Consider the following 16,575-nt stretch of genomic DNA (forward strand, 5'->3'; position numbering starts at 1 on the left):
TTGCAGCATGTTGCAAGCTGGTCGCGCATAGGGCTAGTGCGCGAGGGACTCGGATCGGAAAAACAAAAGCCGAGCAACACGAGTAGAGCACAAAAAGGATCGATAAATCACAACGATCAAGACAATAAATCAATCATCCCATACATCATATCCAAACCCATCATTCATCTCAGGAAGCCTAGAAACAGTGCTTAAATCTGACAATATTAAGCTTTAAGAGCACTACTTTTAGGTTAAATAAGACTAGCCCTATAGCTTTAAAGCCTGCGCAGATATTATCTATTATAATTAAGCACTTAAATGCTGCTTTAAAAGCTAGTAGAAAAGTTAGCTTATTAATATAGTTCATCTAGCAGTAGACTAACTAGCTAATTTTAGTACTATATACACGCTTTAACAGCAAAAAGCAGCTAACATTAAGCAGCTGTAGAATATGTAACACATGTGCTAGCATATAAAGCGCTATAATACACCTTTACTTATAAAGCTTTAGGAATTTAACTAAGTAATAGCTTTTATAGCTATTAAAAATAAGTAGCTACTAAAAGCTTACTAAATAATTTTTTATATATAAATTAAAGTGCTTTAGCTATATAATTTTATATTTATTAGTTATCTAGCTGTTATTACTAACACTAATAGCCTAGTCCTTTAGTATATTCTTATTCTTATACTAGGTAGATTGGTAATGCTTGCCTTTAAAAATTATATATAAAAGTATTACCTACTTATTTATATAAATGCCTTTAATAACTGTTACTTATTTACAGTTACCTAGCTATATAGCCTTTAGCTAATTATGTTTATTTATGCCTATAATAACTATCTAGTTTAATATAACCTCTATCTAAAAGCTTATTTTATTAAAATTATATATATTCTAATTTATAATACTGTACTTTAATTATATAGTGTTTGCAGTTACAGAGCTCTCTATGCGCTAGCCACCAACACTCCTTTAGCGTACTGATGCCTAGCAATGCCACCTGCTGCAGCCTAGAGCTATTGGTGGCCTTAAGTCACATGATGGGTTCATCTAGTACTATATAAACCCGTAGTTGCCCTCCTTTAGAAATACAATCCAGTTCCTCATGTCTTTAGTGCTCTACATAGCTTCACATATAGCTTTTATAAGCTTAAACTATTTACTTATAATTACTAAATTTTTACATTTTACTTATTAATAATTATATAGTTAACTACTAGTATACACATAATAAAGTTAAATAGCTAGTTAGTACCTACTAGTTAAGCGCTGCGCTTAGAAAGAAGCTTGTTAGCCATCTCTTGTACAGCACCTAGAGTAGGCGCAAATCCTTAGGAATCTAGATTAAGTATATGCTTAATAATTACCTTCTTCTTTAGCTTTGTAAGCTTCTTGTTATTAGCTATATAGTTACGTTGCATAGTTGTCCCTGCGCGTTGTTAGTAAAGAGCTATTTAATTAACATTATAAAGTGCTGCAGTGTTCGACTTAGTTAAAGACATGTCTTTATTAAAAGCTTAAATAGCTAGGTTAATTGTAGCCTTTTTTAAATATAATTAATTATATAGTTAATTTATTACAGTTAGTAGTAAGTTAGCTGCTTTTTAGTAGTAGGGCTAAACACTTGCTTGTGTTAAACATTTGCTTGTAGACTATGTTAAGCTTATTTACTTACTAGCTTTATTTAATACTTTATACTTTTTAGTGTAATCTAAGCTTAAATTAAAGTTATATAAGTATATATTTTCTAATTTAGAATCTTTTATTATATAGTATATAAACTATATCTAAATTTTTAAGCCTAACTTTAAAGAATAGCACCTAGATTTAATTCTTAACTTTATTTTTAACTTTAGTAAAAAAGTATTACTTTATATTCTATATTTAAAACTACTACTTAATTATATAAGATGTAACATAGACTTAAAACTTTTTTAGAAAGTAAGTAGCTATTTATATGTATATAATACTTTTATAAAAAAGCCTAAGTAGATAGAGCTAGTACAGGTTAAGGTTAATCTTAGAACGTTCTTCTATGTTGCTACTATACTAGTAAGCACTTATATAATGTTACTATTTAACGTGTTTCACTACTTATCTGCTAACACTACTTATCTGCCAGCTCTACTAAAATTAACACGCATTTTTAATAGATAACTAAACAACAATTAAATTAATTTTATATAAATATATATATAAAATATTCCTAATTGCTTCTACATTGCGTCCTGTTATAGCCTTGCACGTGGCACTTTAAGCAGGTTGGTGGTGCTCGCTGACAGACCTGCGATGCCTGAGCCTGCGCATCCACCTTAACCGCCCTATCTGCCTCTGCAGCCAGCCTCTAACCTTCCTAGCCTGTAAGCGTCCCTCCTGTAGCAATGTACTGCTGTTGCTGTTACCTTTTCTACTTTTAGTAATAGTTTACTTAATAAAGCTTAGTGTTCTTCTTTATAAAAATTATTCTAAAATATATTACTATTTAACATTTTTTAATAAGCTAAGAGCTTAGCTTATAAAGCTTTATAATTAATAACTAAGGCAGCTATAAAGTAGTTAAGCCTACTGCTAAAGCTAGGCAACTATATAAAATATCTTTATAGCCTAGTGTGTTATCTTATTTACTTCTTATAGTAGTAACGATAGTGTTTTAAAAATAAAAAGTAATAATAAAAAGTAATTAAAGTAGTATAAAACTAAACTTATTGTCACGGTCAGAATGCTCAAGCTACAAGCAAGAGGTGGTGTAACTCAACTAGATTAAACTAAGGAGCAGAGGAGCTGCTCTGCGAGTTTAATATACATGTGTGCCCTCTGCCAAGGCGCTACTCGTAGCACTAGCGTGCTACTCGTTGCGCAAGCGAGGGAGCTGATGCCGCAGAGCATGTGACGCGGTACGCGCCGTCACTCTTATTACTTAAAGCCTACTCTTAATGCTTTACTTTATAAATAAAGTAGGCCTAATATGGTTATAAATGCTAAAAAAATTCTACTTATTAATATAAAAAATATAATTACATGTAAGCTCTAACACTTTACACTTATACACTTACTTAAGTAGTGTAAAGTAGCTAATATTTAAAAGCTATAGTAAGTAAAAGCTATAAGCTAGTATATAAAAACTAATAATTTTATACTTTATATAGTATTAATTAAATTTAGAAGTTGCATAGCTACTATAGCTGTCTAATATAAGCAGGTAATAGACTCTAGTTATACATAACATAGTTTAATTATTAAAGTGCTTAAGCTAAAAAAAACTAAGCTAGTTAGTTATCTAGCTATTATTACTTACTATAAGTGTCTAGTTGCTAGGGATATTGTAATACTAGCTAGCTTAATGTAGCTTGCCTGTAGAATAATAAGCAAGGGGAGCGCCTAGCTAAACACATTAATACACTTAATTATTATAACCTACTCTTAATTACTAGGCTGTATAGTAGCTGCTTGCTTAACTCTATTAAAGCTAGTTATAACCTTAGATATGTAACTAGTAACTTTTATTATAAACTTTATTTTATTTAAATTATAAGTATTATTATTTAGTATTGTATACACTTAATAACGTACTTCACAGGCGAGTTGCTCACACACCTAAGTTGCTTACTTTTGCCAAGACCCTACTAAACTACCCTTTCTACACTAATGTATTCCCTACAACACTACTTAGACGTGCTAAAAGAATGTTAGATACAGCTTATGCTTTAAGCTTTTAAATAAAATATAAAACTTTTAAAGAAATGTGCTGTAGCTATGTGCAGAGTCTTATAAAAAATAATAAATAACTATAGCACTAGACAACCTTTACAAGCTAATTTTACAGCTAAATTATAAAGGCTAAGTAATAAAAAGGAGCAGGTAATTATTAAGACTATACTTAAGCTATATGCGCAAGGAATTTCCCCTTAAATAGCATTTCTAGCTAATATAGCTAATTCTTTACGCGCTAAGCGTAATCTAGGCTATATTTGCATAAACTAGCCTAGTATATTTATAAAGTGTTATTTAAAGCTTAAAGTAAAGTTTTAAGCGCAAGTATAGTTAAGAGATATTTAGCTAATTATAAACTCTATCTTGCTAAAGTTGTACGTGTTATTATCCTAGATGCTATACTTAGCTTTAATATTCTTTATAAGGCTAAACCTGCCCTAAATTACTCTAGGACTTTTGTAAAAAGCTCTCTTATAGTTGTACTTACACTTAAATGTTACTTTAAGCTTTAAATAACGCTTCACAAACGTACTAGGCTAGTTTATATAAATATAGCCTAGATTATGCTTAGCGCGCAAAGAATTAGCTATATTAGCTATAAATGCTATTTAAGGGGAAATTTCTTGCGCATATAGCTTAAGTATAGTCTTAATAATTACCTGCTCTTTTTTATTACCTAGCCTTTATAATTTAGCTGTAGAATTAGCTTATAAAAGTTATCTAGCGCTATAGTTATTTATTATCTTTTATAAGACCTTATATATAGCTATAGCACATTTTTTTAAGAGTTTTATGTCTTATTTAAAAGCTTAGAGCGTAAGCTGTATCTAACATTCTTTTAGCGCATCTAAGTAGTGTTGTAGGAAATGCATTAGTGTAGAAAGGGTAGTTTAGTAGGGTCTTAGCAAAAGTAAGTAACTTAGGTGTGTGAGCAACTTGCTTGTAAAGTACGTTATATGTTATTTATAAGCTTAAACTAAGCTCTAAACTTAACTAGATCTTAATAAAGTGTGCACTAAAAGTGTAGCTTTTTATCCTACTTTATCTAGAGCTCTGCCTAAGTATTAATAAAGTGTAATACCTAGTTCTTGCCTATAAGCCTAGGTAGGGGATCCTAGCTGCAAGCTTAGAGCAGGACATCTGCTATTTAACACACATTAATAATATAGGCTAGAAACTTTTATTAATTAAGGTTTAAAATCTAGTAAATAAAGGACTACTTTTTAATAAGTAATAGCTTTTATTTCTTTACATTAGCAGTAGCCTGTAAAAGGGCGCCTACAAGGCAATTATAAAGCATTAATTAAGGTGTATTATATAAAGTTAAGATGTAATAAACTAATAAATTTTTATAGTTTTAGAGAATAGAGGTAGCTAGAACTAGTCTGCCTTCTTTTTGCGCTAATTAGAGCTGTTCTGGTGGTGGTAGAGGCATATTAGTGGATAGAGACGCGTTAATTTTGATGGGGCTGGCGGATGAGTGGTGAAACACGTTAGAAGACACTTACTAGGCATTTGTTACAATCGTTGCTCCGTGTATGGAGCACGCGGGCCGATGGAGCTTCGGGAGGGTGAGCTGCCTACAGTCGGTTGTACAGGCCTCTGTTATGCTAAGGGGAATGGAGTAGGGTAAGAGTGGTCGGCTCGTGGTTTGCCTGTTACAGCGGTATAAGGCGCTAGGTTAAACAGCTTAGTTAAGCAGAATTAGAGGTATATATAGTGCAAGATATATAATTAGAATTAGGCTTATTAAAAAGCTAAATACTACTTAGTCTATGTAAGATAAACTAAAGATTAAACACATCTCCTAATTAGTAGCAGGTTTACACTATTATATACATGTTCCTAGAGCGCTAAGCCCTGGCAGCAGTGTTCGTGCTTCTAGCAGAGGTGTCTGCTCCCTTAGCAGAGGTGTCTGCTTCCCTAACAGAGGTGTCTGCTTCCCTAGCAGTCTTGGCTGCCTAGTTGTGCCAAGGCCTGCTAGGCGTTAGGCGAACCTTATTGGACAACGCATTCATCCACTGGTGGGAATGCTTCTGTTGTACTCGCGCTGTCCAATTCGGTCACTTGCTCGGGGGCGAACGGATCCCACGCCAATTCGGCTAGACCGTGGAGCACTTCAGGTGGAGTTACGTTGGTCTAACTATAGACTGTAACAGCATTATTAAATTAACATATATAAATATGTATAAAATAATTATAAAGTTTTAAGTAGCTAAAGGCTATAATTAAAGATGTATAAGTATAGAGTAAAGAATTTTTAAATTAGCAATTAGTTTTTTCCCTTCACTAGCTAACAGTCCGCTGTAAGCTAAGGCATTTCGTTTCCTAGAACAACAACAGAGAAGCTAGTATAGAGAATTAATTATAGATTTCACAAGCTAACACTTGTGAAATAAATTACTACTGAAGTAATTTATAGTTACTAAGTTATGTTTTCCTAACACTTGCTTTGTAATAACTAGGATTAGAACTTACTTATCTGTTGCTTCTACTACTTACTCTAACTATCGCCAAATTAGTTTAACCCTCTGAGCCTGACATAGCACCAGCGTACGGCAGCATCTTAGCCTTAGGCATCACTGCTTCGTAGCAGTGTCCCTCTACCCGACGAGGCAGTTGTACCAACGCCTTCGCGCGATGTAAGCTTTTCTTTTACAGAACCCTCCACCTCATTCTCTTCATATATTGGTATAGGATGAAATAGAGCCAACGTTCTCTACCTCGCTCTACTAGCTTCATCTAGTAGTGGAGACCGTGTTTGTCGTCACGGTTTTATAGTATAGAGTAACAACAACTATATTTTCTTACTGTTGCGCTATAATTAGGCTTTTCTCCAAGATTTGCGATTTAATTAGCGGTAATGCGGCCTTAATTAGATCTATATTAGTGGAGATAAACTGAGTGGAAAAAAAAATTGATGGATTTTGGTTGTGTGTAGATTACAACGGGCCGTGCGTTAAGCGATGAAACACGGAAGCCTCGTGTCACCCCACTAGCTTCCATCCACTAGTCGACCAAATTTTTCCGATCCAATACCGGACTTCCACACATCAATCAACCACACCATGTCGTCGTCAGAAGAGGCGCAGGCCCTTGGCCGCTCAGAGTTCTGGGACGAGCGATATGCAAAGGCTGATGGGGATAAACCGACGCATGAATGGTTTCGCGATTTCGATGCGCTGGAGCCTTTTTTTGAGAAGTATCTTTTCAAGGAGAGGGGGGTTGAGGGGAAAGGCGGGAGGGTGCTGCACTTGGGGAGTGGGGATAGTGTGGGTTTGCTTTCTGTGTTCTTTCTGGGGAGATGGATTTTCCGTCACAAATCCACGTCATTGTTCTCCCTAGCCTTTTTCTCGTGCCCGAATTGAGATCTGATTCAGAGTGGGCCGCATATTTTCAAATATCTGAGTGATATCCTTTCAGGATCATTCTTCTCGGTTCTCTTCCTTTATAACACCCCTACTATACCCGCTGTCATCCTTGGGGTTTTAGGATTCTAGCAGGACTAACCCATCCCCAGACCGTCCCATACAGCCTCCTAGAGCGGGGCTACATAAATCAACTCTGCATCGACTTCTCTAAAGTAGTAGTCGAACTCATGAAGTCACGGCACATCGGCAAGCCGCAGGTAGAATGGAAAGTTGGCGACGTGCGGAATATGACTGAAATCGACACGAAATCCGTGGATGTTGCTTTTGATAAGGGCACGTTGGATGCTATGATTTACGGCAGTCCGTGGAGTCCGCCCGAGGAAGTCTTGGAGAATAGTGGGAGATATGTCAATGAGGTAGGTCTGAGTGAAGTGGGAAGGGTAGAGAGCTAATGCTGATTGTGAGAAGGTTTTGAGGGTACTGAAAGACGACGGTGTGTTTCTTTACGTCACGTACCGGCAACCTCATTTCATCAAGCCGATTCTGAACCGGAATAATGAATGGGATCTGGGGATGGAGGTCATGGGTGGTGGGGACAGTTTCCAGTACTTTGGCTTCGTTCTCAAAAAGCACACCTCGACTGCAAGCGGAGATAGCGCTCCAGGATCGTCTTGATCAAAGTTCAAACATTGTCCTTACATACATTGCCTTCTTCTATGCATATAACCCGCACTGGAATCAGCGGTTGGACAATTCAATGCATAGCTCGGTAATGGGGTCGCAATACAGTAAATTGTGTGGAAATTTTCGACGAGGCTGGAAGAATCGTGCAGTGGCGGAAGTAGTTACCCCTCTTTTGGTGGCATGGATATAACAGGTAAGCGCTCGTGCATTCCAAATCCTGGCGCGCATGACAGGGTCATCTTGCGAGACCTGTCCCGAGTTTCTCGCTTTTGGGAGCGCTGATATCCTGAGAGATATTTACATATTAAAGATAGTTCATAAATTAAATCCCCGCTACAAAAAGCTGAGCCCGTAGTCCGTCATATTCAACTTTCTGCAGTGCATACTTCATGTTCGCTCGAGGGGCTGCCTGCTGACTGTGTATATTGCCAAGTCAGCAGATTTCCTGTGGGCCAGCTTGTCCTGAACGCTGAGATGTATTTCATTGGCTTATTATGGTTCCTCTGAGGCGCGTTGGTGCCTGCAGCGACGCATGGACCTGACGTGGCGGCGCTAAGAATAACATCATGATTAGCCATGGAAGCGAGAGCGCTAAGGGCGTCAGGGCGGAGAGTTGGTCGGCCCAGGAACTTAAATCGCAGGGCAAGACTTACTTTCCCAAATCCGTCTTATCGGACGTACCTTAACATTCATGTGGTTAAGAAGCTGACAAGTTTAGGTCAATATGCAAGCCCAGAAGAATCGATTCTTTTGTAGATGTCTCAGTAAGAGACCCCGCACACCGAAGACAGTATTGAAGAAAGACGACGGGAGAAACACGACAAACGTCTCAGAATTGTATATCCTATGAACCAGAAAGAAATAGATTTAGGCTTACATATTAAAGCAAATCACAGACGCATGTAGTACTTCCAGACGCTGCTGAGGCCCCGCCTCTTGCCCGAAACATCGCGTCTCGTTCATCGTTCGTCAAGCTGAACGACACGAACCCGCTAAGCGCTGCATTTTGTCAGGCATGTTTAAGCCTCCATGAGGATCAAAGAATAGCCTTGACTAAAACTCAAGGGCTACAAGTTTTGTTTGAGCAACTCCACAGTTCGAACGAGAAGAGCAAGGAAGAATCTCTGTTTCGACGAGGCGCTCGAAAACTTCGTTCTACTTTGGACGTGTTGGGAGGTAGTATGAGTCTTGCGAGTCCACTAGCTGCGTTGGATCCGATTGTCAACAATGCCTTCGGTATAATTCAATCTGTTATGACAGTAAGCTGGTTTTAAGGGCACCCCATGTACACTTCGACTGATAATTCCTGCATTAGATTGCCATAGGAGTCTGTGGCGCAGAAGAAAAGTTCCAAGAACATATCCAGGGAATGCTGGAGAGGATTCCTATAATCGAAAGGTGCGATGACATTTGGGATTCAACGCGATCTCCGGGATCGCTCATATTCCAGGTATGGCAGTTTATTGTTATCCTCCTACATACAAATTGTTACTAGTAGGGCAAAAGGAACGAAACCGACTAAAAGCGTCAGGTCCTAGTACGAATTTACACGGATCTACTTGACTTCTACTTCGAAGCCATGGACGTCCTGAATAGTGACAATTTTTTCGTCGGTTTGCAAAAGAGTCGGTTCAGACAAAGGCTACCGGAAATCGTATCGTCGTTCACCCACAATACAGAGCAACTCGACAAACTTATCAACCTGGAAGCACTTGCTCTCATTCAGAAGATTGATGATGACCAGTGTAGCATTAAAGGCAAGTACCTTATCAAAATGCAAACATCGAAGCTGACCTAGTGTACAGTTCGGATGATTCTGGATAGCGGCAGCCAAAGCAAGGAGGTAGAGTACTATAACTCCTTAAAACAGCGAGCCGACGAGGCATGCATGTGGATCATTTCGACGATCGATTTCCGTGAATGGCTTAAAGATTCCAATGATGGACTTTCAATCCCCTCTTCAAAATTCTTCATCTTGTTTGGGGATATGGGATCCGGAAAATCTGTAACTACTGGCTTTGTTGTGGACTTCCTCATTTCTCATCCAGCCCTTTCAGGGTCCTTGAAGCCATTTGTATGCGTCTACTACTGCAAGAACGATAACGAGACCAACAAAGCAAGGAACATATACCGTAGTATCCTGTCGCAAATTCTAACGCGTATGGGGCAGCTAAAATCCATATTCATGAAATGGTATACCGAAGCGCAGGCCAAGAACAGTCTGGTAGACCCTACGCTAGACGACAATGCGCTACGCGATTTCTTGGTAGGAGTGCTTGGAAGGTTCTCTCGACGACTTTATCTTGTCCTAGATGGGGTAGACGAATGCGACTATGACAATCGCGATCACATCCTCCATTTCTTCGAGAAATTCTATGAGCATGGAGCTCCGGTTAATGTTTTTATTTCATGCAGATACGATGAGTCTATCAAAGAGAGGTTACCACCTGGAAGAAGGGTACTCCGAATGAATGCTTCACTAGATCGGGACCACATCATCGCTACCTTTCATGTCAACCACCTCCTTAGCCGACAGCCAGAAGATATCAAAGAACTCATCATTAAAGAGCTGGCAGAAAAGGCAGAGGGATCGGCAATATGGCTCAAGATGGTACTGGAGTACCTTCGGCGTCCTCATCGAAGCGAAGGCGAGATAAAGCGCGACCTTCAACGCATGCCGTCTCCCAAAAGCCTATCGAAGTTATACCGCAAGTTATTTGAAACTGCGACAGATGGAAACAGCGAGTACGCGGGCAAAATTGAATTTGCTCTCGAAACTTTAGCTATATCTGGACGCCTGCTCACCCTAGATGAGCTCGCGTACGCGGTAACACTTCGAATGGAGGAAAAGAACATCTCTAGTCTCTCTGATTTGGAAGAATCTAGGGTTGGCTCCGCAGGGTTGCTAGAACTCATTAGTCCTTTCGTCAGTGTCGTAGGCACCACTGGGGGTGCCATCGTACGCATAGTTCATCAATCGCTAAAAGATCTCATCGTCAGAGAAGCCCCGGCAGACTGGGGATCACACGATAATACCACGCCAGAGAGCATGGAGCAACGGAAATCAAAACTTCACAGCAGCTTGCTACACTGCTGCATCAAATACCTTCTTTTGGGCGATCTTGAGGAGAAGGATCTGTTTCCGGAGGAGAAATTGGAAGCAATGGAGCGACAAGCCTATGGTGAGATATTGATGCAGGTCCAACGCCACAATCACAACTAACAGGTTCAAAAGATCTAGAATTTCTCGGCCACTTCAACATGGACGTTGATGAAAATCAACCGAATGAACCACGAAGCCCAAACAGGTCCAGTTTTGGGCAAGCACAGACGCGGGACTTTGACCCCGAATTGGCTGGATTCGGCAAGTTCTACACTTACGCTGCATGCTATTGGACGGAGCATTTTAAGCAATGTTCACCTGACGCTCTCCCTGACGTCCGTGATATATCCAAGCTAGCACGCCATGGCTCTTTGACCCTCCGAAATTGGATGGAGACCTACAAGCGACCAAACTTGACCTCATCTCCACAGCGTAACCTAAACGTGGAAGAATTCGATGAGCTTGTTGTAGCGGCTCACTTTGGCTCTCATGCCTTTCTAGCCAAATTTCTGGAACGCGGATTGGAAGATAACTGTATTCGGGATGAATCGCCCGCGAAAGCGGTAAAATGGGCTATGCAGTCTAGAGACCTCACTGCTGTCAAAATTCTACTCCAGAACAAATCCCTGGGGAAGGGGCTTCGGAGCGGCTTGTTTCTGTGCGAGATCATGACCATTTGGAAGTGTACAACATCCACGGAGAAAGAAATCGAGGGCAAGTGGAAGGAGCTTCTTGAGATCCTCGTTTGCGGTTTTCTCGAAGACGATGCCTCGTCCTATGACTGGGCCAACACAATTCTCTGCTCTGCAGCCCGGCAGGGTTGCTTGCCTGTGATCAAAATACTATTCGAGAAAGCTAGCGGAGAACCCGAACTAGCCAAGGCGCTACTGGCAGAAACTCAGAAAGACAGTGTATACCAATCTGTCGGGGAGGCAGCATTCTGGGGCCAAGCAGATGTCATCCAATATCTGCTCACACAAGATTATGTCGACATCAGCCCCCATCTACATCACCGCACCGACTCCAAGAACTCATCCATCGACCCTTCGGGTAAAAACGTCCTACACTGTGCGGCCAACTCTAGAAATCCGGACATCTTCCGTATTCTTGTTGAGAAGTTCCCAAGCGGCGTTAATGAACAGACAGAGAGCGGGGACACACCATTACATATACTAGTCTTCGCGCGTCCCACGAGCGTTGAAGCTGTACGAGTCTTAGTAGAAATTGGCGGGGCGGATGTGAACCTCTCCCCGGGTGGAGAATGGTATTCACCCTTGCGGACTGCCATACGCGCTAGGAATGTGCAGGTGTGTCGACTGCTTGCATCATGTGGAGCCCACGTTGATGATGCCATCGAAGTCGATCCATTGTCTGGATATCCGATCCTGAAGGACAACCTAGAGGACACCGAGACTTCTGAATCCATTTTGAAGGAGCTAGCCTTAGTTTCACAATCAGAGGTATGCAAAAGGTACCTTAGAATACCGAAGAACTGAGGTGGGTTGAGATGTGCGAACGGAACTATAAGCACCATATGAAGCATGGAATAGTGTGATTTGGAGTCCAGCACTCTACTCATTCAAAGTATCCCTGCCCTTGCCATAAAAATCACCCAATCCTTAATCAGACCTCACTTTCCATCCACACTTCTGGTTCTGCTCGAGCACTTATATATTCGCTTTATTTAAGCGGAGTGTGTGTGTTTGCACTACTCACGCATGCCTCACACGACAGTCACATGTTGAGATTTGCCTTTTCATATATATATATATTGACCCCTAGGTACTCTCCTTCACTAATTAGTCTAGTTCCTCATGCCTCTAGTACTCCCAATAGCTTCATATATTAACATTTGCATATAACGTACCTAACGGGTTGGCCGGCCACTTTTGCTAAGCCCCTACTAAAACCACCCTATTCTCTCGCAAAACAGCCCACTTTAGCCCTATATAGAGTAATACAACATAAGATATTATTTAGAGTCTACTTCTGCTACTTGCTTACATGTATGTAAGTTATGCCTAGTCTAATTACACTGCCTGTATTGCTTTTAACTTAGCTTACCTCTTTTAGCGCGCACCTGCGTCTTTAGCTTCTTCCTATTACTATGCGCTCTAAACTCCTTTAGAGCAGTTAGACAAGCTCTATTCTTAACTATTAAGGTCTTTTCTGCCTAAATTTACTTTCTTTTATGCAATCTATGTTATGTAGCAGCCTTATTTACTGCTTAAAGCTTTATAATCTTATAGCCTACCTTATTATATTAATGCCCTAGATAACTATTATCTACTTTCTATTACCTTACTATATTGCCTTTAGCTGTCCTTGTCTTTCTAAAGCTATAATTACTGCTCTAGTTAATATCTAGCCTATTATAAAGCCTAACTTATTAAAGTTATACCTGTCTTTATCCTAGATACTATACTTAGCTTTTATGTTAGCTACTAGGCAAAACTAGCCCTAGATAACCTCTAGATTCTTATAAAGTGCTCTTTTATAATTATACTTATAATTAAACTTTATTATAAACTTAGAGCAGTGCTTAACTTATATACTAGTCTAGTTTAAGCTAACCTAGCCTAGATTGCGCTCTATAGGCAAGGAATTAGCTATATTAGCTATAGCTGTAAGCCTAAAAGGAAATCTGTCTGTAATAAGCTTAAGTATGTACTTAATAACTACCTCTTTCTTAAGCTTAGTTAGATTCCTTAATTTAAGCTAGCATTCTGCTTATAAAGGCTGTCTAGCGCGTTAATTGCTTAGTGTTGTGTAAGAGACATTATAAATAGCTACAGCGCGTTGTAAGAAGAGTTTTAAGTCTTATTTAAGAGCCTAAAGAGCAAGCTGTATCTAATGTTCTTTAGAAAATTTAATCTAGTGTTGTTGTTAAGGCATTATGTAGATAGGTAGAGTTTAGTAGGGGCTTGGCAAAAGTGGCCGGCTAACCCGTGTGGCCGGCCAACCTGTTAGGTACGTTATCCCATTAACCTGATGTTTGCTTATTAAAAACCACTCTAAGAAAGAACCAAGCAAAGTAGACATATAAGCCTGCAATCGAAAAAGCGGGATAAAAGCCATTTAAATAAGACTTAAGTGAAACTATTAGATCGTTAGGTTAACAAAGATGGTATATTACCCGTTTTTCTCGCCTGACGCACGGGCTCACCTGGCGCACGATTTTCACCGAGCAGCTTCAAAGGCTTTTGAGGCTACTAGGCCTCACGCAAATCTCTCTATCGCCTAATTTTAAAGAGTAATAAGTAATTGGGTATAGAGAAAAAGTATAGCTAAGTATCTAAGTATAATATCTTATAAGAAGGTTAATATGCTGCCTCTAATAATTTATTACTAGCAGGGCTTTAATAACTTTAATAATAAATTGCTTACTGCTATTAAGCTTCTAAGAGATAATTAACTACTGTTTTCTTACTTTTTAAGCCTTCTTAGTAGACTAGATGTCCTTTTAAAGCTGCGCAGCAGTAAGCTAGTTGTGTCTGCTGTCTCTATATCTGCTCTTAAAGCTAAATCTCCTTTGCAGTAGCCTTTATATAATACCTCTTCTTTAAAGCCTGTTGCTTCTTAGCTCTTTTAATTACTTTATGCTAGATATCTTTCTGTTTTTAAAACCTCTCTGCTCTAGCTACCTCTGCTTTTTATGCTTCTTACTTACACGCTAACTACACCTTGTTTAAGCTTTAAAAAATTGCACTACTATTTTAATTTAAAAGTAGTTTAAGCTAAAATGCTTTACTTTACTACTAACACTTTTTTTTATTAACTAGTGCTTTTTTTAGGCCTTAACCCTCTAATTTTAACAGTATATTTTAAGTTAATACTAAGTAGATTATCTATAAAAGCTACTTAGCTTTAAAGTTATATATGTTATTAACTACTACGCTTAAGATCTTAGTAACTTTTCTTTAATTTTTAGCTAACGTACTTCATAGGCGAGTTGCTTACACACCTAAGTCGCTTACTTTTGCCAAGACCCCACCCTAACAAACTCTACTATAGCCTATAACAACCCGCTCTAGCACTATATAGTACAGTACAGCCTAGAATATTATTTAGATACTACTTCTGCTTCTTGCTTACATGTTTGCGCGTTATGCCTAGTCTAATTGCACTATCTGCAGCGCCTTTAGGATGGCTTACCTACTTTAGCTTACACCTGCTTCTTTGCCTTCTTCCTATTACTGCGCGCTTTAAACTCCTTTAGAGCTATTAAGCATAGGCCTTTTTAAATTATTAAGGTTTTTTTTACCTTAATTTACTTTCTTTTATGTAATTTATATTATGTAGCAGCTTTATTAGCTGCTTAAAGCTTAGTTATTTTTTATTATACTAACACTAGCTTATGCGTAATTATTGCTACTCTCTTTAAAACTTTTTTAAACGCCTTAACTATAGAAGTTAGTAAACTATTTATATACTTTTAAATTTTTATTTTTATAAGCATTAATTATAACTTAAGTTTTAAAGTATTACTTAGAGTTTACAACTACTAGAGCTTATTATATATAAGTAGTAGTAGTAATAAAGTGCGTAACTTTACATTAAAGCTTATTATAACCTATTATAGGTTAAAAGAAACTAATTTAGCACTTTAAAACTTTTTTTAGATATTACTAAAAGTAATTATAGCATTATAGGCTGCTTTAAAGTATAGTAAGAACTTTATTTTTATAATATAAGTAATTTAGTTATATATAAGGTTTTTAGCTTAGCGCCTATATGCTTTTTTTAAAGGAGTAAAACAACCTATATTAAGTAGCTATAAAAGGTGTAATAAGTAAAAAGGCATATAAATAGTAATAATCTTATTATTCTTATAGTATTACTAGTGTCAGATTAAAGCACTGTTTCTAGGCTTCCTGAGATGAATGATGGGTTTGGATATGATGTATGGGATGATTAATTAATTGTGTTAATTGTGTTCATTTATTAATTCTTTTTTCTGCTCTACTTGTGTTGCTCAGCTTTTTGTTTTGCTGATCTAAGTCCCTCGCGCACTTGCCTTATGCGCGACTAGCTTGCAAAATGCTGCAATTTTCTGCAATTTGCTGCAAACTGCTGCAACATGCTGCAATTTACAGCAACATACTGTTTGAGCTTATTGCTTGTACTATGTAGCAGCTTTTGTCAAGCGTTCCTCCTGTCTTGACAGTAGGTGCGCAAATCTGACACACCCTCTTAGCTTAGACATGCTTTAAGCTGGTTCCTAATTGCGCAACCTTAGTATGCTTCTAGGGCTTCCATTCTTGCTTTAATCTCTTCCATATCCGCTTCCTAACTGACTATCCTCTCTCTAATGTTAACTAGCTGAATTTGCTAAAGAAAGCTTGGCTATTTGCTAACTAGAAGCGCTTTAGTAAGTCTGTCTGCAAGCATCTTGCTAGAGGGGACATAGACAACCTTAATTATTTATTAAGAGACTTCCTGTTAGAGCTAGTAGTTATAGATGTTAACATGTTAGAGCTTAGTTTAAAGTTAAGATATCTCTTTATTTACTAGTTAAATTATCTGCTTGTTGTTGCACTAGATTATAATAGTTAAATTAGGCAGCTTAACCTGCAGTTTATTAAGAAGCATTCTTATAAACATAGCTTCCTTAGCAACTTAAAACAGTGCAAGTAATTCTGCTTCTGTTGTTAATGTTGTAACTGTATTTTATTTATTTACTTACTATGTAATCTATTTGCTAAATAGTTAAATAATAT

At 38.3% G+C, this 16,575-nt stretch overlaps 2 protein-coding genes across 2 annotated transcripts; both read left to right on the forward strand.

Moving 5' to 3' along the window:
• Positions 1–6,765: 6,765 nt before the first annotated feature.
• On the forward strand, positions 6,766–11,424 carry BDR25DRAFT_169500 (uncharacterized protein; the record flags this gene model as incomplete). The annotated part of the gene is made up of 8 exons (XM_033684119.1): positions 6,766–6,969; positions 7,218–7,494; positions 8,800–9,011; positions 9,068–9,202; positions 9,284–9,495; positions 9,589–9,971; positions 10,536–10,934; positions 10,988–11,424. Coding segments are annotated over 8 exons (2,259 nt in total), but the record flags the coding sequence as incomplete, so codon positions are not given.
• A 99-nt stretch (positions 11,425–11,523) lies between these two features.
• On the forward strand, positions 11,524–12,210 carry BDR25DRAFT_161662 (ankyrin; the record flags this gene model as incomplete). Its single annotated transcript, XM_033684050.1, has 1 exon — positions 11,524–12,210. A coding segment is annotated over one exon (687 nt), but the record flags the coding sequence as incomplete, so codon positions are not given.
• Between the last annotated feature and the right edge of the window lie 4,365 nt (positions 12,211–16,575).

The sequence above is a fragment of the Lindgomyces ingoldianus genome, assembly GCF_010093535.1.
Source record: "Lindgomyces ingoldianus strain ATCC 200398 unplaced genomic scaffold BDR25scaffold_28, whole genome shotgun sequence".
Lineage (NCBI taxonomy): Eukaryota > Fungi > Ascomycota > Dothideomycetes > Pleosporales > Lindgomycetaceae > Lindgomyces > Lindgomyces ingoldianus.